At 41.6% G+C, this 26,150-nt stretch overlaps 1 protein-coding gene across 13 annotated transcripts in view; it reads left to right on the top strand.

The window, feature by feature from the left end:
- AGRN (agrin) overlaps positions 1–26,150 on the top strand; it is a 434,643-nt gene that overhangs the window by 264,242 nt on the left and 144,251 nt on the right. For 10 of the 13 annotated variants that reach the window (XR_012680036.1, XM_075191538.1, XM_075191541.1 and 7 more), the window contains 11 exons: positions 1,110–1,220; positions 3,486–3,650; positions 5,947–6,090; positions 7,864–7,988; positions 10,642–10,747; positions 13,129–13,464; positions 13,949–14,113; positions 15,142–15,269; positions 22,393–22,507; positions 23,136–23,267; positions 24,886–25,281. Coding sequence is in view for 12 of the 13 variants with exons in the window: in XM_075191538.1 (XP_075047639.1) it covers positions 1,110–1,220; positions 3,486–3,650; positions 5,947–6,090; positions 7,864–7,988; positions 10,642–10,747; positions 13,129–13,464; positions 13,949–14,113; positions 15,142–15,269; positions 22,393–22,507; positions 23,136–23,267; positions 24,886–25,281 (1,923 nt within the window). In the remaining variant the exon portion in view is untranslated. The remainder of the gene's footprint in view (positions 1–1,109; positions 1,221–3,485; positions 3,651–5,946; positions 6,091–7,863; positions 7,989–10,641; positions 10,748–13,128; positions 13,465–13,948; positions 14,114–15,141; positions 15,270–22,392; positions 22,508–23,135; positions 23,268–24,885; positions 25,282–26,150) is intronic. The other 3 variants (XM_075191543.1, XM_075191540.1, XM_075191546.1) reach the window with 1 other exon arrangement.

The raw sequence follows: 26,150 nt of genomic DNA, 5'->3' as shown, positions 1-26,150 counted from the left end.
TCTCTGCCCCATTGGAGCTTACAGTCTAAATTTCCTAACACACACCCAGACAGAGAGAGAGACTAAGGTCAATTTTGATAGCAGCCAATTAACCTACTAATATGTTTTTGGAGTGTGGGAGGAAACCGGAGCACCTGGAGGAAACCCACACAAACACGGGGAGAACATACAAACTCCAAACAGATAAGGCCATGGTTGGGAATTGAACTCGTGACCTCAGTGCTGTGAGTCAGAAGTACTAACCACTGAGCCACCGTGCTGACCACTGTTCAGCTTCTGTGAAACCTATTACCATGTCTGATGAATTGAATAATAGACGCTTCATATTAAAGGGTGCCTGTTACCTACAGACCTTGAAGGTCTGTCCATTTCGTTCCACAAAATGGCTACCTACACTGTGCGTGCAGCATAGACACTTTCACATAAGTATTTCTCATTCATCTATAAAATGGGGGAGTTAAAATTAATCCTATGGGCCTGAGTCATTAAGGAAAGTAAAGCCAAAAATAGAAGTAGCTTTGCACTTTGGCAAAACCAATGTAGCATTGGAGGGGGAGGTAAATTTAAAATGTGGGGACAGATTTATAGTTGGGATAAGGCATGTCCTAGATTAACTTTAAAATTCAGTGTAAAAATAAAGCTATCAAGTATTTGTGTGCTACATGAAAAAACAGACAGTATTTTCCTTACATGTAAAATAATAAACTAATTTGCACCCCGAAGCAAATTTACTCATTTTTTTGCCTTGCTCTCCTTAATGATTCAGGCCCTAAAACTTTCATACATTTTTTTTTTGTTCTTTCTATAATCTACTACTATTTCTTCTTTGTTTTTAACACACAAGCACCTTGGTCTCGTGCCGGGTAGTTTTGACTGAGTGAAATTACAGCAGCTCCATCATTTTAATGTGGAAATGCGCGTTGTGTACATTGCCATGTGTTATGCCAAGCAGCCTGAGTTCTGTCACATAGATCTGCCACGGAGAGTGAAATGAGCCTTGAGAGCGGATTATAGCGAGGAAATGTAACTCCTGTGGTGCTTTCAACCTCAATGTCCTCATCCCTTTGCTTCTTTTTTTTTTTAATGTTCTGTTTTGTTTTTGTTGACAGCTGCCTCCACCAGCACCCCTCCCATGGTCCCACACTGCAGTCACACGGTGTTCGGCTGCTGTCCTGACAATGTCACTGCTGCCCTTGGCGTTGGTCTGGCGGGCTGCCCAAGTAAGATACACTTATATTTGTTCTTTGTTTGCTATAGGAAATGTGCTCAAGCACCCCGGTGAATGGATTATTTCCTATTGAATACCACATTCTACTACAAGCAGCATATTGGCTACAATGATACTCATTTTTAACAGTTAAAGTAAAAAGTTCCAATAATATTTATGGGAACTATGAGCCCATCAATCAAAGTCCTTGTCTTGGGCCATGGTATGGACAGTCTCAGATGTGTGTTGTAAGTCACTGAGCTAGAAGACAACAGTTATTCATTATTTCCTTGAAAGGAGATAGTACAGAGCTCTTTTAGTAACGAAAGTTGATTTAGGCGGTGAGAAAGAGACGCAGTGGCCACTGGCGGGGACATGTGATTGGTTGCACGGGCTGACCACTCCCGCGTCTTTCAAATCTCTGCTACTGCCAAAACCACTATAAGCACGTACAAAAAAAACATGCAGGCCCCAGTGGTAGCTAATGAACTAAACAGACAGTGACACTCTTAACCTGTAGATCATGGCCAAAATAGGTTAACAAAAAATATTTCCATATTATTTTATCTAACTACCATATGTCTTAAGTTGTATTTGAATAACTTGTGGCAATCATCAAAATAATTAGAAGAACTGAATTATTCAATGCTCAAAGTAGACAATCTCTTCTATATCAGTCCTGACCTGTACATATAGTAAATAGAGGAGGGAGGCTCCTGTTACATGAATCAGTGCTTCTCAATTCTGAAGGACTCATATAGACCCTTATTGATGCCAAATGAGCACACGAACTAGTGAACTGGCCCTCTGATCCTTTATTTGCGGTAAGTATGGGCCACGATTCCCAACACCGACTCCCAAAATTTGGAGCACGTGTTCTGCAATATGTTAAAATATCTTTTTTGTTTTCATTCTTTTAATGTAAATTTTAGCAACAGCAATGATATCTCTTCCTTTATCATATCCCCGGCAACTGTTCAGCTTCAATATTTGTGCATTTTAAGGAATCATTGTGATAGCTCTGGTACATTTACTCATCCATCTTGAGTGGGCTGATTGATGTTCCAATGAAGTCACAGATGGACGTGCCAGCTCACTTTAGCTATATAGACGTGTTCCTGCACAAATAAAAGTCACTAGAAAATGAAGAAATCTTTCTATTCCTCACAAACCTCACCCACGGAATCAATCTGTAAATGTCAGCCAGTGTACCTATCTTTGGACAGTTGCTATCTGCTGTCCCTGCATTTGCTGCATAGCCTAATTCATCTACTTCTCTGTCTTCCCGGAGGTGGTTTTCTTTGTTGGGGCTGGAATCACGGCTATGAAGGGAGACCTATACTTTATCTATAACCTGTTTCCACCAGCCAGCTAAAGATTAATCCACTTGTCCGAAAGTCACAGCAAATCCCAGAAATTCATCTTGTCACTTTTTATATCTACTCCGCACCTCTACAGATGGAAATGGCGCATCCTGTGCCAGCTGTTTCGGGCCCATGCTGTCACCTGCTGTGTTACTGTGCATTGTTATTAATAGCACTGATCTGAATGCAATGAGAAATACACAATGACATATTGCTCACAGTGCTGTCAGCGTAGCCTTCAACCGATTAACCCTTTTATTATACGAACAGCCCTGATGCTCCTGTGAATCCTGGGCAGCATGTGACAGCTCAGTTGTTGAAGAAGTCATCACTGCTTGTAGGTGATGGCATTTGAAGGCAGAGCTGGCAATTTGTCTACTCCTAGGGAAATATTTGCTCTTTGGTTAGGGCACGTGCTGTGATAAATAACAAGATTAACTAAACAGAAACAGGAGGTGAAGGCCCAGCTTATTATTCTCATGACGTCTTTTGCTGCTAGTGACATGCTTGATATTTAGCACAACTGGGTGTAGTGTAAACATTCATGATACGGGTATGTTTTGTAATTATTCTGGAAGGGGTATGGAACGGTATCATTAAATGCCTTGCTGCGAGAGGCTGAAGGTTTGCACAGGGCTATATGACCGTATCTCTGATGTGGTAATGCGAGAATCTAAACACTACGTCGGCTTGTGACCCTTTATCACTGGCCCACAGACAATGAGAGGCTGGTGGCAGAGAACGCCAAATGGAACTACTTCAGATACTTAATGTCTCACTACGTAGAGCATAACTTTCTGTGTCCTCTTACCTCTGACTGCCAGCTGGATGTTCAGTTTGGCAATGAAATGGATAATTAAACTGACATGAATGCCTTACAGGTCAATGACACAAATTCATTCTGCTTTCTGCAGGCAGCTGCCAGTGTAACATACATGGCTCCTACGGGGGTACTTGTGATCCTACCACTGGCCAGTGCTCTTGTAAGCCCGGCGTAGGAGGACTGAAGTGTGACCGGTGTGAGCCCGGTTTCTGGAACTTCCGAGGCATTGTGACCGATAAGAAGAGCGGATGTACCCGTGAGTGTTACAGGAATAGAAATACCAGATAAACGTATAACTCACAATGTAACTGTATGTGGTGTTAGTTACTAACATTGACACATATTTACCATGTGCAGAGCTGGGACAGAGGAGGAGAAGAGCTCCACAACAAGTAACCAGAAATCTGCTCTGACTAATTTGGCGCTAAAGCACAAACCTGTTTTATTACCATGAATGGACTAAACACAATGATATCAGACCACTTTATATTTATGTGTTGTCAAGGTTTAAATGTGGTAGCAATCTAAACTACTAGGGGTAAATTTATCAAGCTGGGGGTTTGAAAAAGTGGAGATGTTGCCTATAGCAATCAAACAGATTGTAATAAATAAATGATAATGAGAATCTGATTGGTTGCTATAGGCAACAAATCGGATTTCAAACCTGCAGCTTGATAAATTTACCCCTTAGACTTTTATGCTTCAGGGTAATATTAGCTGTTTGACTAAAGCCCCGCCCAGCAAAAGACAGTCTGAGTATTAGAAGGTCAGCAGCAGCACAGATTATTTAAGATCGGTGTGCCTATGTGTAAGATTATAACTCCAACTTGTTAAGCCTATTTCTGTTATTTTTTTATATTTTTAACCGGCCAGTGGTTATTTACTTGTGTAGGTGTAAGGTACAGTTACTCATATTAATTGGCTTTGGCCTGGCTGACTTGTGGCTCTCCAGGTGTTGTCGAACTACAAGTCCAAGCATGCTCTTCCAGCTAGTAGTTTCACAACACCTGGAGAGCCACAAGTCGGCCAGGCCTGGTCAAGTACAAGTGTATCAGAAGTTGTTAGGGGATCCTGCACCCGCCCATGTGTGTTTCTCCTTCGTTTAAGAAAGCTGTTGAACCACTGCAGTCAGTTCCATCCTCCCACCAGGAGGGACTTTTATTCTTCTTGATCCGTTAATAATTACCTGTGGATTGATATAAGAGTCACTGATTTATGTGAAGGGAAGGTTCTCTTTTCACCTTTCATGTCTTCATTACATTTCCATAGAACCTCTGCAAAACTCTCCTCTTATACTCATAGTAAAGCGATACAATAGTTCACTATTGTACAGTTAATTATTCTTTTCCACAGGCAAAATACATTGTGTTTAAGTTTCACTGTAACAGCAATTATTAGACACAGACTTCACATTTTGGAGCAGTTTTCCTGAACCTGTGAGTCCCACTGGATAGTGAGAGCCCGAGGCAAGGATTGATCCAAGCGTATAAAGCTGAAGGCATGATACTAAATGACGCAATGAAGAGTCCGACAGCATAATGATAGATAACTGCACAGGGGGAGCTCGCCTACACATAGTCACCGTCCGTATTCTTAGGGGACCACTGCACATCCACATTGCTGTATCAGGTTGTAGTGTTCCTTGTCTCAACACTGGGAGTAAGAACAGCGGAGTGAAATAGACACTATGGAGCTCTGACTTAGCTTCACTGCCCTGAAGGGCACTGTGGGTCTTGACCGCCCCGCGGCATCCAGTTGTCAGTTGTATAGTAGAAGCCAGGATTCTGTCTGTTTGGCAGCATGACAGACACAGCTAAGCCAGGTAGAGGGGAATCGCTGAGCAGAGGTCACTGTACAGTGTATCTGAAGAACACACGTGGTGTTCAACCCTTTTAGATTATTTTAACGGAAGTACTCCAACAACTAGTAATGCATCATTTAAAAGATATTAAGTTAACAACAAACGTTTCGGTGCATGTGCAGTGCCTGCTTCTATTCTGCAGGCTGGTAATAGTGTCTTTGGAACTGTTTGGACGTAAAAAAAAAACTCTATATATTTTAATTCACTAATTTGACTAATTAAAAAATGCAATGTTTCTCCCTTTTAAAGTATCATATTAATTTGTATGCTCCAATTCTGCAGAGATCGTGTACTTTCATCAATGTTGTGCTATTTTTGCTGATTCTGTTTTCAGAGATTTGTAAAACAAAAACAGTGGTGCTTTGGTTTAAAGTTTGTTCCAGTTGGATGTGATAAGGAAATTGGGCAAACTAGCGATCAGTTGTTCTATGTACCATGCCACGTATGCTACGCACATGGACAGTGCTTGGAGGTGACTGAGAGAACATGCGGGGACAACATAAATGACATGGCATAGAGAGCAGTTGATCTCTGTCTGGCCCTTTTTCACACATGGTTTTATCATCAATTTTGGAAAACTACAAGAGAATCCTGTTGTCTGGATGAGCCCTAACACCCAGTACCTACTTGGGCTTCTATCAATGAATCTTAATGATAATAATAATTCCCATCTTTTGCTTCTCTGTCACAGCTTGCAACTGTGATCCGGTTGGCGCGGTGCGTGATGACTGTGAGCAGATGACTGGACTTTGCTCCTGTAAAACTGGCATCTCTGGCTTGAAGTGCAGTCAGTGCCCAGATGGAAGAAAACCTGGCTTGAATGGCTGCGAAAAGGGTAAGGGCATCCTTGATAGTTTTAGGACGCTAGACCAGTATGTCAATGCTCGGTCATCTGTGTTTATGATGAAGTGCTGGAGCCTAGCACTGCCTGTAATATAACATTTTCCTAGTAACATATTAGGACACAGCCGTATTGATGATCTGTGTGAACGTTGCAGTCAGGTACAGCTGCACTCAGAAACTTCTTCCACAGATGTTGCTTTGAGTGGTGGCACAAACCAGGATGATTTACCTTATTCACGTGTGATAACGGATTTCAGCAAATGCAGAACACAGAAATGAAATCTACTTTTTACAGTTGATCGGCCCACGGAGTCAGCTTATTGCCCTGTCCACGTTTATAGCAGATATTTTACCTTTTGCAATATAAGAGATCCTATCCACACGTGGGATAGTCTGTCAGTTGCACTGTATAGAGTTGCATATAGGTCAATATTTGAAGTTTATCAGGATAGAACTACAGATGTTATCACTGAATTGCAAAACAGTAGCTAACAAATTATTATTAGTTGACTGTTATTTATTTTATATATTTACAATATACTTTTTTTGTGCCTTCCAAAGCAAAAGTACTGGTATGTTTGAGAGATGCTCTGTTCAAATGTTTTATTTAGAGATAAACATATTGGGGCATATTCAAATAGCCTTGCGGTCCGCGATAACACGCCAGAACGGCTGACGACAGCAATTCGAAGTACCGCAATAAGGCAGATTTGCGGATTTTTCATTTCACTCCATAGGGTTGCGAAGGGAAATCCGCGGTATTGCTGTACCGTATTACTTTGATTAAAGCGCAGCGGCTGTGTAAGCCCGGACTGCCAAGCTAATTGAATATGCTCCATAATATCCTATTGCAGAGATTTTTCTAGTTTCTGTAAATGTGCTACAAAGTCTAGCACAAGCATAGCTTGCCTACAAAGTTATTGTTTTTTTATTTGCCCAATAATACTCATATCTCTTCCCAAAACTTTCACGTGTGCTTATTCCACTCCCATTACGTCAGCCTGGAAACATGGTGGTAAATGTCTATTGCTATTGGGGTCATAGTCAGTTCCAGTGATGCTAAAATAAGACAGCAGGGACAGGGGAGGAAGACGTAACCCCCTAGTTAATGTCCTAGCCTGCAGAAGTTCCAATGCCAGGATATTTCCTGTACTCTTCTCACCTTTTAAAACCGAACATACCTGTAGTGAGTGCAGATGATAATATAACTAGTAGGAGAGGATTTAGTAATGCTATGTTAGACACTGCACTAGAATTAAATTAGAAAAAATTAGGTTGCCCTATTTGGTAGTTTTATACTAAATTTCTATCATATGTTGATCAGAAATGGTAGAAAATATCACTGATTGGGCCCCACGGGATCTTGTCATCTGACCTACGCACTGAACCGTCCGATCTGTCCAACTTGACTATGGGGCAGAGTCAGACCCAGATCCAGTGGTGTGACTGCCTATGTATGGGTAACTTTCCTGCTAGTTCCGCTCCCCTGGGGTTCATACACGTTTTCTCTCCAGTCCCTGCATTCTGTAACAACCTGTGACAGCTATCAAGTTGTCTATATGCCCACTTGTTACATAGTCTTAGTTCAAAAGAATGATGCCAATTTTGGAAATGTTTCTACAATGTTAATGGTTGATATATCAGAACAGCAAACAGGTGCCCTTATAATAATAACCTGAAATGATCAGTATTTTTTTTGTTGTTGTAGAATAGCCATTCATTTTATAATGTATTATTTAATCTCTTCTATGCATCGTTCCTCTAGATCCATCAGCTCCCAGATCTTGCAGCGCTATCCAGTGCCAGTTTGGGGCAAATTGTGTGGTGGCTGATGGTATTGCCCATTGCGAGTGTCCTTCTCCCCTGTGTCCAGAATCTAACATGACTAAGGTAAGAGTGTAAGACTCTGTGATGTGTGGTATTACAGTGCTCCTGTTACCTACAGTACACACAGAGGAGGCAGCCATTTATCAGACTGAAGTGATAGTCGTGATTACAGCCATTCAAGTCACTAGAAGCTGGTGACATCATTGATGTGCACAGTGGACATTGTTATGCCTAACTGACAGGCTGCAGTGTTATGCATATTGATTTAGCCCATAAAGTGACTTCCTACTCTGTGTATAGGTAATGGACATATGTCAGTATTTTACTTTCGCAGCAAGTTTTTCATTTTCATTGTAAGTTTTTTCATTGCGTTATTTGCTTACCAAGTGCAAAAGTGTCCATGTGCCAAACCCACAATAGCCAATTAAATATTTTAAAATTTTCCAATACTACTAGTGAAATGACCATTGTTTCCCGTTGCTTCCATACACTCTGAGCCCCTAGATTTAGAAGGCTATAAGTGTTTCTGAACCCACGCAGGCACTCTAGGAAACAGAAAGATTCCATGGACATATTCTGACAAACAAGGACACACAAACCTGCATATAGAGGATGTTTCTTTGTGAATATGGCGTGATCAGCCACCTGATGCGCCGTACGTCACGCTCTGTCTTGATCGTCTCTAGGAAAATGTACACACTCTGGATGCGTCACTCAATTATTACTTGATTTCCCTTGCTGGCCTTTGCACCTTCTGCACAGTTTTGCTATTTAATTTCCCCATTGCCACCTGTATCTGTATTTCAATGTATATTTTAATTTCTCATTAGCGCATTCTTCATTTTCTTAAATCATTATTTTATTTCTAATTACCTCTTCCACTTGCGTTAAAGGCACACTAATCTCATATGTATCAGCTTATGTATGTATGGATGTATCTAATAGAATTATATATACACACACACCGATCAGCCACAACATTACAACCACTGACAAGTAAAGAGGATAACATTGATTTTCTCGTTATAATGGCACCTGCCAAGGGGTGGGATATATTGGGCAGCAAGTGAACAGTCAGTTCTTGACGTTAATGTGTTGGAAACAGGAAAAATGGGCAACTGTAAGGATCTGAGCGACTTTGACAAGGGCCAAATTGTGATGGCTAGATGACTGGGTCAGAGCATCTCCAAAACGTCAGGTCATGTGGGGTGTTACCAGTATGCAGGGGTTAGTACCTACCAAACCTGGTCCAAGGATGGACAACTGGTGAACTGGCTACAGGGTCATGGGAGCCCACTGTTCATTGGTATGTGTGGGGAGCGAATGCTAGCCCATCTGGTCCAATCCCACTGAAGAGCTAATGCAGTACAAATTGTTGAAAAAGTTAATGCTGGCTGTGATAGAAAAGTGTCAGAACACACTGTGCATAACAGCTCGCTGCGTATAGGGCTTTATAGCCGCAGACCGCTCAGCGTTCATGTTGGCCTCTGTCCACAATGGGCATGTGAGCACTAGAACTGGACCATGGAGCAATAGAAGAAGGTGGCCTCCTCTGATGAATCACATTTTCTTTTACATCATGTGGACGGCCGTGTGTGTGTCATTTACCCGCGGACGGGATGACACCAGGATGCAGTATGGGAAGAAGGCAAGCTGGCAGAGGCAGTATGATGATCTGGGCAATGTTCTGCTGGGAAACCTTGGGTCCTGGCATTTATGTGGATGTTACTTTGCTTATAGCAAATAACCCATTTGAAGCACCACCATTTGCTAAAACTGTCCACGTCGCCACTACATCTACACCATATGGGTTGCATACTACAGATAGGAGTACTTTATTTTCCTATGGGGGAGAAAGGATGGGCAGGGGAGAAGGATGGCAGTGGAGTGGGGGAGGGAGCAGGAAGGACCAATCGAGGAAGAACCACAACTTTCTGTTTGCTGTGTGTAAATAAAGTCACTAAGGCTCATCTACAGTGGTCACATTACAGATGCTCTTCTGTGAAGTCAGGTGTCTGCTATCTTAGAACGTGTGCTCTAACAGTTATCTGCATGAGCCGGCCACAATGCTGCGTCTGTGGGAGCGCAGAGATTTGCAGATAGCAGGAGGTGATCGTGACGTGCTAATTACAGATCAGGCAGACGCAAACACCTAGATTTGCATTGAAGTGAAGTTTTCAGTTTGCGGGACAGGATTATAAAAAGGAGCTGATGATTCATTTAAGACATAAATCTAAACCAAGTAGCCTCATTAACATCTCAATTTATTTAAGGGGTGGTCCTAAATTGGAAGTAGATTGAACTTCAGTGTGAGATTTTTACTGTCTCCAAGCACATTTTCTGGAGTGTTCACAAACCCGCTAAACATCCCCCTCCCCAATAATACAAGCAGACCGTATCTTCACACTTGCTTTTCTGCACACAGCACAAATACAGAGAGAAAAAATGAGTGACATATTTGTGCACGGCTATACGGCATGATGTCCTGGCAGGCAGGATCCTGGCATCTTACTGACTTCTAGGTAATCAGCCAATGAGATTGAAGCTTTTGTGGCTTGAATCTGATGAAACAACAATGTGCCAGATACAGCTGCTTTCTACCATTTAAACATCTGTGATGCTATCTGACACCTTTACTTACATCTTGTTCATTTCCTGGCAGAAAATGCTTGTATGCTTTTCATATACAGTAACAGCCTCCATTGTTTGGTCTTAGGTCTGTGGCTCTGATGGAGTGACCTACGGAGACTGGTGTCAGTTAAAAATTATTGCTTGCAGACAAGGTCGGACCATCGCAGTAAAGCACACCGGACCCTGCCAAGGTATAGTGTATCAGTGACATTTTTCCTGTTGACTAATGTTTGTTGTTCCTGGGATTCTTAAGCACCGCATCACAATGAATAAATGTCTGTATTCAAGGTTGTTTTTAGTGATTAAGTTACTCCAGGCAAATCAGGAAAAAGACACCTTGTTGCAAAACATTTAGGGCCTGATTCAGTTGGATGCAAAATGAGCGCAAGTTCCGGTTAATGTAATAAATGTACACAGCTGTGGAGTATCTTTGCCTGTATTTAGATCTGAATGAATCTTAGGATGGGTTGCCTTTGTGTATGGGTGGAGGTACTCCACAATTACAGTCAGAGACACACTAAGTCGAAGGTTTTACACATATGAAAATAAACGGGGAGTTTTAGAACTGTCCCGAATAAATAACCGGTTTTCTAATAGCTGGAAAAAACAAGAGAAAAATAATTTAGAAAGTTTGCATTGTGTTACAAAATTCTGTCTGCAAAGTGCATGGCAGCAGTGTGAGCATACACAATGTCATAAGCCCAGCACAACATAGGTATCTTGTAATTAGCAATTGCGGTTATTCATTTTGCTAGCAAACTACACGCATGCGCGATTCCACTTACACTACCCCACCAGGTAATAGTGTCTTGGTCATCATTATCATCCTGGATTCACACCTGCCCTGTAAAAGTTGATTCTTTTCTGGGAAAATTGGGACACATGAAAATCATATGAAAGAACCTGTACAAATATATACTATTCCATGGTGATGCCCATTCCTACAACACCTCGGTGTAGGATAGGAAAGGGGCACACCGATGTTTATTATACCTACACTGTAGTAAGTACTGGTGTTGGGAATACTGGGTTAGTGGATTCCAATGAGCGCACACAAACAGTCTCTGGGAAAATGGGGATCTATACTGTTAAGTGCAGAAAGTGAGTCTGGGGACTCCAGCAATAACAAGTTCAGGAATAGTCAGGTTTCCAGAAGCAGAGAGGTAGTCATCAGAGATCCAGGGGTCAAGAACCAGAGAGGGAGTCATCAGAGCCAGGGGTCAGGATCCATAGAAGTATTCATCAGAGAGCCAGGGTAAGGATCCAGAGAGGGAGTCATGAGAGAGCCAGGGGTCAGGATCCATAGAGGTAGTCATCAGAGAACCAGGGGTCAGGATCCATAGAGGTAGTCATCAGAGCCAGGGGTCAGGATCCAAAGAGGTAGTCATCAGAGAGCCAGGGTGAGAATACAGAGAGGGAGTCATCAGAGAGCCAGGGGTCAGGATCCATAGAGGTAGTCATCAGAGAGCCAGGGGTCAGGATCCATAGAGGTAGTCATCAGAGAGCCAGGGGTCAGGATCCATAGAGGTAGTCATCCAAGAGCTAGGAGTCAGGAGCTAGAGGGAAAGTCAGTGGTCAGAACACAGGAAGGAGGTAACAGAATCCGAAAAAGAGACATGCTCAATAAACTGGCAGTTTGCTGATGCTCAGCCTGCCTTTTTATAGGGGGAGTTTGTCACATATTACTAATGTCTAAGAATGGAAATCATATGCGTCATAAGTAGATGCAGAATGTGTCCATTTCCTGTACATATCATATACTATGGAAAAACTCTGCATCAGCGGAGCAGCCGTACTGTGTTAGAAAACAGACGTGATCTCAAATGATGACCCCTTGTGCAGTATGTGAGGTTTTCATGGCATATGAGACTCCCGAGCATGCAGCAGGGCAGGTCAGGGACTGTGCTAACATAAGACCTGACACTTCTTGTCTTTGATATGTGAAATACAATTTATTGATGCCTGCCACTATCAGACATGAAGGAGGAGAGGCAACCCAAATCTGCCTCCCCAGCCAATGACCACCCCTGGAACACCAGAGATAATCATGAACATAATATATTATTGGCTTCTCCTGCTCTTTTTTTCTCCCTTATTTTCTGCACTGAAGTGACCGAAAGGTGAGGAAGATCCACAGTTCTGCTAATCACAGGGCTAGATGTGACATTTCCCTCTTCCCTAGCAAACACTGCATAGAGATAAATGCACTTCAAAAACTATAGAAGGAAATGTCAAATACTATATAAAGACCTATAATGGGAACAAGTATATAATATTAAAGGGATTCTCCAGTTAAAAGAAAAATCTCTATAATGGTAAATGTGCTCTTGAACGATAAAGCCCATATTAATTCCTTATACCAGATTGTAGATAAATGCTGCTTATGGTAGTTACACATTACTCCAATTTTTAGCAAATTATGCTGTCTAAGTTTGCAGCCTTAGCACTGCTTTCATTGCTAAACCCCATTGATTTTGCAACATTATGTAAATGTAAAATTTCTGGAATATATATGTGAATATAGAATCTTGGTGCTGATAACAATCACTCTTCCCCTGTCTCTCCTCTCTAGAATCCATCACTATTGCTAATCTTCAGACTCTGGCTCCTACTGGGACCCCAGCTCCACCCATGGGTCGGTCTCTTCCTACACCAGTAACTACAAGTCCCTGGAAAAAAACTTTCCCCTTGGTTATGGAGACTGAAAGACCTCGCCAACGTTACACCAGCACCGCTAGGCCGGTTACCCAGACACACAGCGTGCGCACATCCACAGTAAGACCGGGGGTTACAGTACCCACGGTGCGGCCCACTACAGCTCATGCATACGATGAATCAGGAAGCGGAAGTGGAGACGAGGAGCTGGAATCAAGTGGAGATCAGGAACTAAGTGGAACTGAGCCAGCAAGTATGTGTTCTGCTTCCTGGTCATTGCTCTACCTTCCCAAGGGATATTATTGTACCTAGGTCTTAAATAATGTATTTTCCCTTAGCAAGGCCTTTAAATACCTTTATTTACACATACCTTCATACATTTTCTAATTAGACTTTGAGCTGGATCAGGCCATTCCCCTTTGATCCTCGCAGGTTATACCAATAATTTGTTTGGGCTTGCTCACAATATACCGTCACCAAGCCCTCCAAATCATTATGCTACTCTTTTTATTTTGCAAGATTGTGTGGTCTCATGGGCCCAGGGCTATATTATTTATCTTTATTGTGACCTAAAGTTTATTTTGCTTTGACAGTAACACCTTTTCCCAAATTTGTGCTCTCATCTCCTTTTGTGTTTTCCGAAATACCTCTGCTTTCACTAGGATCAGTTTACTGCCCAGTGTTGAGTCCTACAAGTTCTCAGCTATTACTAAATGTCTTCTGCTTTTCTACCACAGAGGACAAATTTGATGGAGGAGATGAGCAACAACAGGAAGAAGGTGAGAGAAGAGACTTAGAGGCTACACCTGTCATGGAGAGAGCCAGCTGCTACAACACGCCCCTAGGATGCTGCTCAGATGGGAAGACGCCAGCTATTGATTCTGATGGCACAAACTGCCCGAGTATGTGATTGCTTGTCATGATAGTCTTGTATCTGTTGCTGTTATTCTTCTTGTTTGGCAGGAGATACTGATAAGAACACTGTCTTTAAAAAACATTCGGAGGAAAATATTTTCCATTATCACCAATGGCTACAGCTTCTGAGATCTCTAACAGACTCTATGAATTAATAATATAGACTGCTAGCAGCACAGGTTTCCTGGGACCCCCGAGATCCTATGATTAGATTAGCGGTTCACACTTCTATTGTACCACCAGATAACCCAAAGCGGTACCCTGAGAAAAGTCAGAATTCATAACTCGAAAATTACTTAATTAGTTTGTACAATCCAGGGTTTGTTTTTCAAGTGCAAGATCACTTTCATTTTTCGATGTCTTAGATTCTTTTGTATTTATCAGTTTAGTCTTTTTTTTTTTTTTTTTTGAAACGCCTCTGTTACTGGCAGCTTCCACACACGCCAATCTCATGATTTCCGTATGTTATCCCTTTCCATGATGGAGCAGGAAACAGGTTTACACCTAGTAAACACTTCCAGGTCACGCCCCTGCATTGCTAAGGGATACTCATGTTTGTAGCGGCATGACCTGGAAATGTTTGTCTGCATTTGGTGTACATAGAATGCCATGCAGTGCCAGAGATGATTAGATTGGAATGTGAGTCACTGTTCCCTTGTATCTTTCTGCAGGTATTACTGTTTAACCTGTCTTACCTATGTCTTCCTGTTAACTGCCTAATTTGTGTTTTTTGTTGCCCAGCTAGTAAAGGCTTCGCGTTAAGCCGCTTCTCTTGGGGAGTTACCTGGTAAAGTTCTGCCACCTGATGACACCATATACACATCCCCACTCTGACTCGATTACTAACCCTCCATAGTTCAGTCCTGTGTCATGCTACTAACCCCTGACTCTGCCCATACTACCACTCACCTGCCAGGGGGGGGCTAGGGAAGAGCAATAGGCAGATTTACTCTTGCCCTTGTGCTAGCAGTGTTACCAGCTGACTTACATTTCTATCCCTCTATTCTTTCCTCAGAAACGAAAACATTCGAAGGTGTTCTCATCATAGAGGAGCTGGAGGGTCAGGAGGTGTTTTATACCCCAGAGATGTCAGACTACAAGTCCGAGTTGTTTGGCGAGACAGCCAGAAGCATTGAGAACGCAGTGAGTGATCGCTGGGAGGGAGATCCAGACCTGATTGTTGTGGCGCCTTATACATAATCAATGATGATGGTGATAGAGAGATAACAAGGGGGGCAGCAGGACGGATGCCCCTGGCCACTTTTATCTTCCCAGACTTGGCTTTCTTAACTTTTGGACGTAGTTATTCTGTTTATAGCACATTTGTGGTTGTGTTTGGCTTTGCCCTGAATGTCATTGGCCCATATATAGTCAGTCATATTGCAGGGATAAAAACACAGCTCCAGGAAAGAGTTTAGTCATACCCAGGAGTGTGCAGCAGACTTACTATTCTAGCTAGTTACCTCTGCTTTCCTGCCTGTTATGTCCTATTACTGTAAGCATGTATGTGGTGTCGTGCCAGTTACCTCTGCAAATCACCCTGGCAAAAACATGACAGGCCTCCCGTTTTTACAATTGGAATGATATTAATATGGAAAAAAATTCTGACAAGGCAGGGAGGCACATCAAAACTAAAATGTCTAATACCTGAGGACAATAGCTTGCACTCTACTGGAAAACAAAGGCACTTACATTATAAAGCATCTCCTATTAAGGTATAGGAATTACCGTACTTTCCAAGTAAGAATTCCCAAACCAAGCGCGGATTCTGCCCAGCCACATCCTGTTCTGCAGTGGCTTTGCCATCAAACTATTACATGACACCCTTTGCCTTAGGGAAATCAGGGCTGTCTCATGAAACAAGAGATAATTTGGGATAGGGAGGTTACATAAATACTGTTCATTAGGTCCATATATTTGCTATTTTATAGGTTTGTTCAGCTTCTACTTTAGTTTAATAGCTCCTTAATCTGGATGTTTCCCACTTCCTTCTAATGAGATTTTCTCCTCTCAAATCAACTCTTCTGATCTTTTCCCACTGTGGAAATGGCCCACCAGCAGATCACGTATCTCCACAATATTATTTTTTCAGACCCCAATCTACCCATCCATTTCCTTTCCAATGTGTCATTTTTCTTGGTACGATGTGTAAGTTTTTATGGGTACCGTAAGTCACTTACTCCAACAGATGTCTTCCCCGTTGTGTATGTTGTCAACTAGTGTCATTTGTAGTGTTTGTGGCTGTTTACTACTTTAGGTTGTGTTTTATGTTTATATGTCTTTGAATGACCACAAGATATGTGGGTGGGTATGAAACAAAGAAGGTTATCTGTCAACAGCTATCTGCAAGTGTCACCCTTACGACACATGAAATGTTGGCAGGTACACAATACATGTAGTTTTCTTCAGGTGACAGGAGGATTGGTATATTGACAATAAAAATGATTCCCGTTATTCAGAGCCTTCTCTTGCATATCTAAACATTCATTGACAAATATGGACCCAAAGGTAGTGGTGGTAGCAGGGCATATACTATTGGGTATAATATTGCTATTGTTGGGCATATTAATGTGCATATAACTGAGGATATAACTTGGGATGACTAATAGTGCTGTGCACGTTACTGCTTTAATTCTGATTAAATATATTTGTTTGGCTTAATATTTTCATTGGACGTTTTACAATGTATTTCTTGAATTTAAATTTGGCAAATGACAGCGCATATTTAAGATTTAATGTAATGTACACAGTTTTACATGTGTTTGGGGTGGATAGGGTATGTTACATTAATTTGGGTACTTTATTTTAATTTAGGGGGTTTCACGTTAACTTGGAGCACTTTACTTATAAAATGAATAAATAGCAGTATTCATAATAGGGCCCATACGCACAGGGCACAGGCAGGAGAAGGGGAGATATCTATAATGCCCCACTGTGTTATGCTTATGGAGACAGTGAGGACATTACACAGTGACAGGTAGATGTTCTAACATGTTCATTAGAAACTCTTTTCTCAGGTCATGTTTACAGGGAAAAGGGCAACAGCTTTGGATACATTATGAACCAAAAATAACAATCTCTCTGCTCACAACCATGGCAGATTGCAAAGGGCATAATTTAATTAACACCTTGTTAAACTGGAAAGTGGTGAATGTAGAGAAAGGGGAAATAGTTCTGCTTTTGACATTTCAAACTAAAGTTCATGTTTTTTTTTCTCTTTCTTTGTTCTGTACCTCCAATCTCAATTGACTTTATTAATAATCTCTTTTTAACACATCCCATACATTTATATAACTAGTAATTATTAGTGCCTCCTTTATATAACTAGTTAATAATTGCACCTTCTTTATATAAACAATAAATAATAATAAATGCCCTCCTGAAATCATCTTCTTGTTTTGTTCCGACGTAATCCATCCATACAGTCACGACTTTTATCTCAAGTATCTTCATTTCTGATAAGCTTCTGAAATGTTTATGTATATATTTGTATGAATGTTAGTTGTAGCTCTCTTATATAAGGCATCCTGAATTTTAGGGCTTTTGGTCATTAAAACATGCTTGTATGTTTGCAGAGTACCAATAAATAGGTTATCTTTAGATTAGTTTTACGGACATCAGACTGAGCTCAGCACGGCTGAAGAACTGCTAGATACTACTGAGGATGCGATAAGGGATTTGAGGCTGTGTGGTCACTGAAGTGTTTGAGATAATATTTTAGAATCCATTCTATGAAGCACAAACCAAAATATAGAGATCAAACCTTGTTTTCAGACATATCTCCTATTTGCTGGCTTTATTTTTATATTTATCTTTATTTGCTGTTTGTGTTTTTTGTTTTACTTTGTTTTTCAAAATCAAGTCTTTTGGTAAGCCCATGAATACTTGATGTAGCTATGTGCATTGCACCAGCTGTATACTTAAATGGTAATATTGCAGTCCATCTTTACCTGCTAACAGCGTGTATTGCAAGAGCTACATGACGGGATGGGTTGAGAGCTCCCCCTGCTGGCTGAGCGCTGGACTGAAAGCTAGCTTAGCTCGTCAATAATAATATTCTTTAATTGGAACTGACACGTTTATTATTATTATTCATTATATATTTTTTTTTTTATAAAGCACTGGCATATCCCACCGCTCTGTATAGAGAACAGTTATGTATGAATACTAGCACAGTAGGTATCAGTTTGTGAAAAGGATACCATTCTAGGTTTTTTTTGTTGTTTCTGTTACTGAATAGCTGTTGTTGTTCATATTATTGTGCATTTCGATGTCTACAAATGCATTCAATCTGGGATTTTTAAACATGAGCCTACGACAAAACAGGAAGTCGTTGTTTTTTTTCAAGCGATACGTGTAAATGCTTCTTAACTGTATCTCATTGCGTTTACAGTGCACTCCCATTGATAAATGGAAGCTGTCATCTGCTGTGCTGTGTTTTAAATTTGTGTAAGCTAGATGCACATAACAATGCAAAAGAGTATAGTCTCATTTGGTATAATGATTTTTATATTCCTATCCATATACATGTGGTTAACTTGCATTAAAAACGGCTCTTAAAAAAAGAAAAATTTTAGCGTCAGTGTGTAAGGTTACTTACAGAGTCATACTAGCCTACTCTTCCGGCATGTCCGAGAGACTCGCGAATTTAGGGGAGCCCACCCAGTAAAGTAGGCCATGCTACCGGATACCACTCTGCATCGTCATGGCACCCTCCCCCCTGCTGCTTGTGCCTTGGACCTCCCTGACTGTCTCCGAAGAGAGTGAAGGAAATATGGCACAAGCACCTGCGCCAAAGATAGCAAAGCAAAGGATAGCGCCATATTTCAGATAGGGAGTGGCCCGCAAAAATCTTTAAAATGCCCACGCCAACTGGTCATCTGGTTGTTAGCTTATCAATTGAGACAACTGACCTCAGCATATTGTTCTTTAGTTTATACTGATTTCCATCACCCTGCAAGAGACTATAATAGGTGACTACTACTGCTACAAGATAAAACTGCCCACATATGGCAGATCAGGTATCTCATTCATTCCTGACCTCCTGTCTGGGATGATTGAATTATTTAAATAAAGTTAAGTAATCTAATGGATAAATAATATTCAATGACTACCCAAGTTTCTTAATACCCAAGGAAAGAGTATTAATCTCCTTACATTAATCATATAATATCACATAGTCTCACGTAAGAAATATTATAAAACTGTCATAGGGTGCGCACAGATTTAAATGATTTCCTGATACTTCTATCGCTGCATCTAGTGAAAACTCAGAGACACACTGTTATAGCCATTCTTAATCTCTGTCCTTTCCACTTTCTCTTTCTTCATTTCCAGCCGCTGCTTTTCTCATTTTATCCTTAGTCCTGAGAGATTCCTTAATCTTTGCTTGCCACAGCCACAGTGAGTGGAAATATCGGATGTTATCAGCTCAGGGTCTATCCAGGAGGAATTAGTTTCAGACTTGTTTTCCAAGGTGGTAGTTTCTAAGCTAGAAAGGTGGAGATGAAGCTGGAGATACTGTTTACCTTTTTACAGGCTGCATTCACCACAGCGGAGAGAATGGGAAATGATCAGTCGCTGTTACCCCATCTACACTAGATATATGCCCAACATTATGGAATATGAGACTCATAAGGACATATCTGCCCTTATCACCTGCTTAGTAAATTCTAACCAATTCTATATTTCTGTCAGGGTTACATTGACCAAGCAAAGACTGGATGTGAGGTTTACCTCTGGGTAGAGTCTAAAATGTGTTATTTCTAGGAAACTGGTTACTCTGAATTAGTATTTTAGGCTATATATAGTGTGAGAAAGGAAGTGGTTTGTGGTTTGCCATTGGCTTCTAAGAGAGGAGACAGGTATATAGCTGGCAATCTGCAGAGAGAGACTGCAAACTGAATTACATATTTGTACAGTAGTGCACCCAAGTTAAAGAGATACAGGCGAAGGACATATGTGTGACAAAATAATAGTAAAAAGTCTAATTTAACTTATATATTTTTAAGTGGTTTAAAACATCTGTTTCCACAGCTAGCAGCCAGCTGAAAGGGTGTGTTTGCAATTAAACAGAGCACCTGTAAATGATTCCTTTGTAAAGGCAAGGTGGGAGTGTCATCTGTCCATCAAGTTAGGGCTGTGGGAGGAGTGTCTTTGTCTTTTATGCAATGTGACTAACGCCAGACAGTGGCCGGTGCCTAGGGAGCTGGTCTCTGTTATTTTAGCATCAAGGTCACAAGAAAAGTGTGTGTAATATTTATGTTATGAATTACTTTGCCACTCTAACAATAAAAAGCAAAGTAAAAGCAAGAAGGTGTTTGTATGTGCATCACCCGAAGTGTGCCTGTGTCACAATAGGTATGCCGAAATGTAAATTATGCTACTTGAATTTTTCTGATGGTAAGAAAATAAAAAAAAATGTTCCTTTGTAGTTTTGTAAAACTAGTCTTTATATAGTTACTATAGCCATCTTAGTGGGACAGTCCTGATTATAAATTATACAGTGATTGTGGACATAGTAAATTGAAGGCAGGTCGGGGGCCTGGCCATTTTTACTCCATTAATGGAGGGTTACTGGTTCTTGGATCCCATTAGTAACAGTGTGTTTTTGTGTTGTAACACAGAAAAGAGTTTCCTATTAGATCTGCAGGAATTGTCCTATAGTCCTTTATGCTGATTACTATTTAGTCTCCACGGAAATCACCATTATAGGAGCATTAATGAATATGAAATACCCTCATTAAGATAGTGTTTCACTAGTTTGGTCCTCTTGATAATTTAATTTGAAAGCAGATCTCCTGTTTCTACCAAGTGATTGACTTAAAGGGCATTTGGCATCTGAAAACGACGAAAGTGTCATGTTTCTATGTAACCCTGATTCTGGGCTCCTCTCAAATAATGTGATTTTATCGCCACATGTAAATGACCTTAACATTCATGAATCTGCAAGAACACAATGCCTGTGCCATTTATTTTAGTTAGGCTAGATTTTTTATTTTTTGCAGATTCCTCTTTTATGTATATCCAAATCCATTTATTGTACATAAAAGTCATTGGGATGGATGGCATGCGAGGCAGCCAAGTCTGTTGAGCAGACGGCTTCTGAGGGACACACTAGGGTCTGTTCTCATACACTGCGGCTCTCAGCAGCCAGAGATTCCAATTGTGGATGAAATGCCTGGTGCATTTCTAAAAAGAAGAACAGGAGGCGAACTAATAACTATTGTGATATTAGGACATTCCACTAATCTCAAAGGAAAGTGATTAATGTTCCGTATGTTTAGTCCAAACTAAACTTCATCATTTTATGATAGTCAGTTTAAAGTGAACTGGTCATCTCTACACAATGGAGGCAGCTATTTAGTAGGCTTAATAAATATTCATCAGAATGTAGCTTATCAGTTCAATAGGAAATCATAGCCCCAACTGTATTGTTGTATTCTGTCCAGTGGCAGCCGCTACAGTGCCCAGCGGGGGATCTGGCACTCCCCCCAGGGCCCCCCTCTGTTCCCAGGGGTCCGTTTCTGAGCATGTGGGAGACCAGACCAGCATACACTCAGTTGAGGAGGCATCTCTTGAACCCACCCCCATAGTTTTTGGCATCCATTGATACAATGTTTCGCACCTATTTCTGTCTCTGGCAGGGGGCAGGCATTTTGATCTCCAATGAGGTACCCCGCTACTTAAAGAAACTGTTCATATATTTAATTTACAAAATTAAAGAATAGGGACCTCTATTTCCCTGTCTGGTTAAGCTTATTGTGATCTTCATCTGAAGTCAAAAAATATGTGCCATCTATACCTTGCTTATGTATTTTTTCTGATAAATATCTGTACTGTTGTGAACATCAAAGAATAATGGCAAGAAAAATGGCACATTCGTTAATGCCTGACTTATTTTGTGGGTATTTTTGCAATTTTCTCTGTGCCAAAGGAGAAAGAACTAAATTGTATTCAATTTCTGTCTTGTTCTCATAGCAGGAGGCAGTGAGCCTTTTATGGAAATTATACTAGCCTGTGAAAATGTCATACTTGTAATTCTGGTCTTTGTGTACAGGTCAGGGAAAGAACCTGTCTAAAATCAGGAATATTAAGTAAGATTCAGTATACCGGCTGTTCGTGAACTACCGTTCCCAGAATCCTCAGCTGCTGCTGGATATGCTATTAGTCCTGTATTTCACTTAGAGTACATTTATACATACCCTTCAGATATTGTCTTCCTGCTGTTCTCTGATAATGACACTTTTGTCTAATTGTCCGACAGTTGGATAATCTTCTCCGAAACTCAGACGTGAAGAGGGATTTCAGAAGCATTCGTGTCCGAGACCTGGGGCCGAGCAACTCTATCAGAGCCATCGTGGAAGCACATTTCGATCCAGGTTTGCTAATTCAGATGGACACATGAAATGTGCAGGGAGAGTAATTAGATTATGCCTGGTTTATTTTATTTAGAAGCACCTCAAGGCTGTGATTTGATTAGTTATAACAACCACCACTGTTTGCATTAGTCATACCATACATTCTCTCTCTCTCTGGTTTGGTGGTCAGCATATAGAATGAGGGGCAGGACCAGTTGTGCCCCAGAGATCCCCCCTCCCAGGCAACCTCAAGTATGACTGTTAGAATAGGCACACGGATATAGAAGGGGACACTGATATAGAAGGTAATTAACAACACACAGGGACTGTTTTTAATCATCCTCCAACATGTTTTAGTTTACCAGTTCTATAGAATAACTTAGTTACTTGAAAAGTAAAGTAGGGTAGTGTAATTTGTCTGTGTAAATGAATAGGGCTGTCCCACATTAGGAGATCTGTGTACATTAGGTTATCTAGTAATGTCTACTGCACTGATTTTCCTCAGGGAGCAGTTCCATCCCAAGTGCAGTATGTTGTGGGGTTGTGTTGGACAGCTGGTGCTCATGCATTAGGAAATTGAAAGAGCTCTCTAATGTATAATGCCAGCAGGATACGTTTGGGTTGCATTGTCTCATCTTTTGTGTTTTAGCTACCAGTCTGACTTCCCTTGATGTGCAGAAAGCATTACTGGCAAGGCTTAAGAGCTCCAAGAAGAAGGCAATCACTGTAAAGCAGCCCATTCAGGACAACGTGAAGTTCTTGGACTTCGGTGAGATCCCTGGTACATCTTCCTGTTTAATTTTCAACTCTAGAACCCTGTATCCCAGCGGGAATATTGCTCAATTGGATTTTTCTGCTTCTTGATGTAGACATGATATTTTGGTCCTGGCTCTAACAAATGAGTTCTTATAGAGGCATTAATCTCACTGAGGGGATGTTGGCTGGGGCGGGCTGGAATTCTTTCCAATGTAAAGGTCAAGCTATGGTGTGCCCAGGGACAAAATGAAAGGCAAATTGAGTTCAGGATACTGGCCATGTTAGCAGATTTACAGCAAATACAGCACTGCTATTGTATTCATGTATAAGACAAAATCACCAGAGAATAGTGTAAACTACTGAATGGGTAGTAAATACCTGTTCTGCTTTCATCCTTGCTATCTCCAGCCTTCTCTTGTGGCCCTCCAGCTGCTGCTCCCGATCTTATTAGAAAGGGGCAGCTGGCTTCTGCGTCATGTGACCTCCTCTGCACAGTGCAGTGAGGTCACATGGCATACCACTGTGCCCTCCCTCCTTCCTCTCTGTGGCCCCTTTGAATGCTGGAGGGCCGCTCCAGAAACTTCATGTTGCCCCTCACTGATTTAACTAGCCGGTGTTCAACTCTTACAACAATTTAAAGTATGCTATAAATCAGTTAAAAAAAAAAACTTCCCTACTTTTGGCTGACTCCCTCTGGGAGATCACTGAAGAGGGGTGTAGAGGGAGAGGGGTGGGGCTTCACGAATCATGGCAATTTGGCCCCACCCCCAGTGAGGTAATGCCAGTGTAAACAGACCCAAAGCAGACATTACGTCACTGGGGGCGGGGGCAAAATGCTGCGATTCGCGGAGCCCCGCACCCTCCACCCATACACAACTCCACGACAGCTCTGATGTGGGAGAAATGCCAGCTCTCCCGGGATTCAGGGAGACCTACCTGGAATTCGAAAGTCTCCCGGACATTCCGGGATATTTGGCATGTATGGTTAAAAATATTTGTAAAACATCTATTTGAAAGAATGACTTGAGGGACCTGTGCTTTGAGGCTTGGGCCTGGGTACCTGGTGCCTAGAAACATACCCAGGAAGAAAAGAGTAGTTCATTTCAAGCTAATGCATAAAATCTCAAATCTCCTAAACATTGAGCTGTTTTATTATTCCTACTTTTTGTGTAATGAACCGCTAGAGCCTTCGCTGCTAGAGATGGCTGCAAAGCAACATGTTGATGCTTTGAAACCAGGGAACGGGACTCACAGCTGCTATGAGATCAGCCCAGCTTCTCAATGAGCCATGCCTAGCTAAAGTAATATCTCTGCACAGGAACAAAATCATCATTACCACGCAGCGGGGGTAACTGTGCTTACCCACTTTATGGGGAAGGCAGAAAAGACTGCAGGTACATTGTAGAGTATTTGTCGCTGTGTGAGAAAATGCCATGCTGCAGTATCTGCAATGTTGTCTGCTAGCAGGCTAAATTCTGGAAGAGTTGGCTTACCAAGAGCCATTGCCAAACCATAGCTATGTCAATCTATTTATCGATGCAAGCTGAATCCAGATGGAGGGATGACTATGGTTTATTTTCCTGCTGGGTTTGTAGAATAGTATTGGTGAATGTTTGGTTATCTAACTGTGAATTTTTACTTAGACTGGGTACCGGCTCTGGTTGCAACCACCACCACGACAGCCGCAACTACCAGCACCATGGCAACTACCAGCACGGTAACCGCCACAATACCAGTTCTGGCTACAACAACCATTGCCACTACTCTGCCTCCCAGAAGACTGGCAACGGTCAGGACCACGCCTGTGCCACTCCTTCAACTCCCAGTCACCACAGTGAGAACAACCACAAGAAGGCCGGTCACCACCACCAAGAGGCCGATGACCACTGCCCCTGCTTCAAACAGGCGGAAACCATCTACCAAGAAACTACGACCCTGTGATTCACATCCGTGCATGCACGGCGGCACTTGTGAGGACGACGGCAAAGAGTTTACCTGCAGCTGTCCAGCTGGAAAGGGAGGAGCAGTGTGTGAGAAAAGTAAGGACAACGGTCTTCTGGGATAAGGTTCTGAGGAGTTTTGAGCTGTAGGGTTATTTATAAATAGTCTTTTCCTTATAAGTGTACGGATCACCTCTAAAGCTGGAGCAGCCGTTTTGTAGACTGATCCAGTATTGATGATTCAACGGAAACTAGACACTTAGGGGTATATTTACCAAGCGGCCGTTCTCCTGAACCGCCGCTTAATAAATATACCCCTTAGTGGTAGATTAATGAAACCTTTTAAAAAGAAAAATGGAGGTGTCTATAGCAACCAATCAGATTCTAGCAATCATTTTCTAGAATGTACTAGATAAACGATAGATAGAATCTGATTGGTTGCTGTTGGGCAACACCTGCACTTTTTCTTTTTAGCAGTTTACATAAACCTACCCCATGCCTCGGTGACTTACTAGTTCCTAGCAAATGTATTGGCTGCATATTGGTCCATCACCAGGGGAGGGCCAGGGGACAAGACCCGACATTTAAAAAAAAAAAAAAATGCAGGTGGCCCAGTCACCTAGTCCAAGGTAGCCCACTATGGGACCAGCCTTGGGGGCAGATGCTCCCCAGCCCAACCTGCCTCTGTCCAACACACAAAATAGCTGCCCTCAATGGGCCTGATTCATTAAGGAAAGAAAAGCAAAAAAAATTAGTAACTTTGCACCTTGGCAAAGCTATGTTGAATTGGAGGGGGAGGTAAATTTAAAATGTGATGGCAGATTTATAGTTGGGGTAAGACATGTCCTAGATCAGCTTTAAATTTCAGTGCACAAGTAAGCTATCAAGTATTGCTACATGACAAAACAGCCAGTATTTAACTTATGTGCAGAATGAAAAACTAATTTGCACCCCTTGCATTGTAACAT

Source organism: Mixophyes fleayi, chromosome 11 (assembly GCF_038048845.1).
Source record: "Mixophyes fleayi isolate aMixFle1 chromosome 11, aMixFle1.hap1, whole genome shotgun sequence".
NCBI classification, from domain to species: domain Eukaryota; kingdom Metazoa; phylum Chordata; class Amphibia; order Anura; family Limnodynastidae; genus Mixophyes; species Mixophyes fleayi.
The sequence above is the reverse complement of the archived record's forward strand: the minus strand, read 5'-3'. Positions and strand labels throughout refer to the sequence as shown.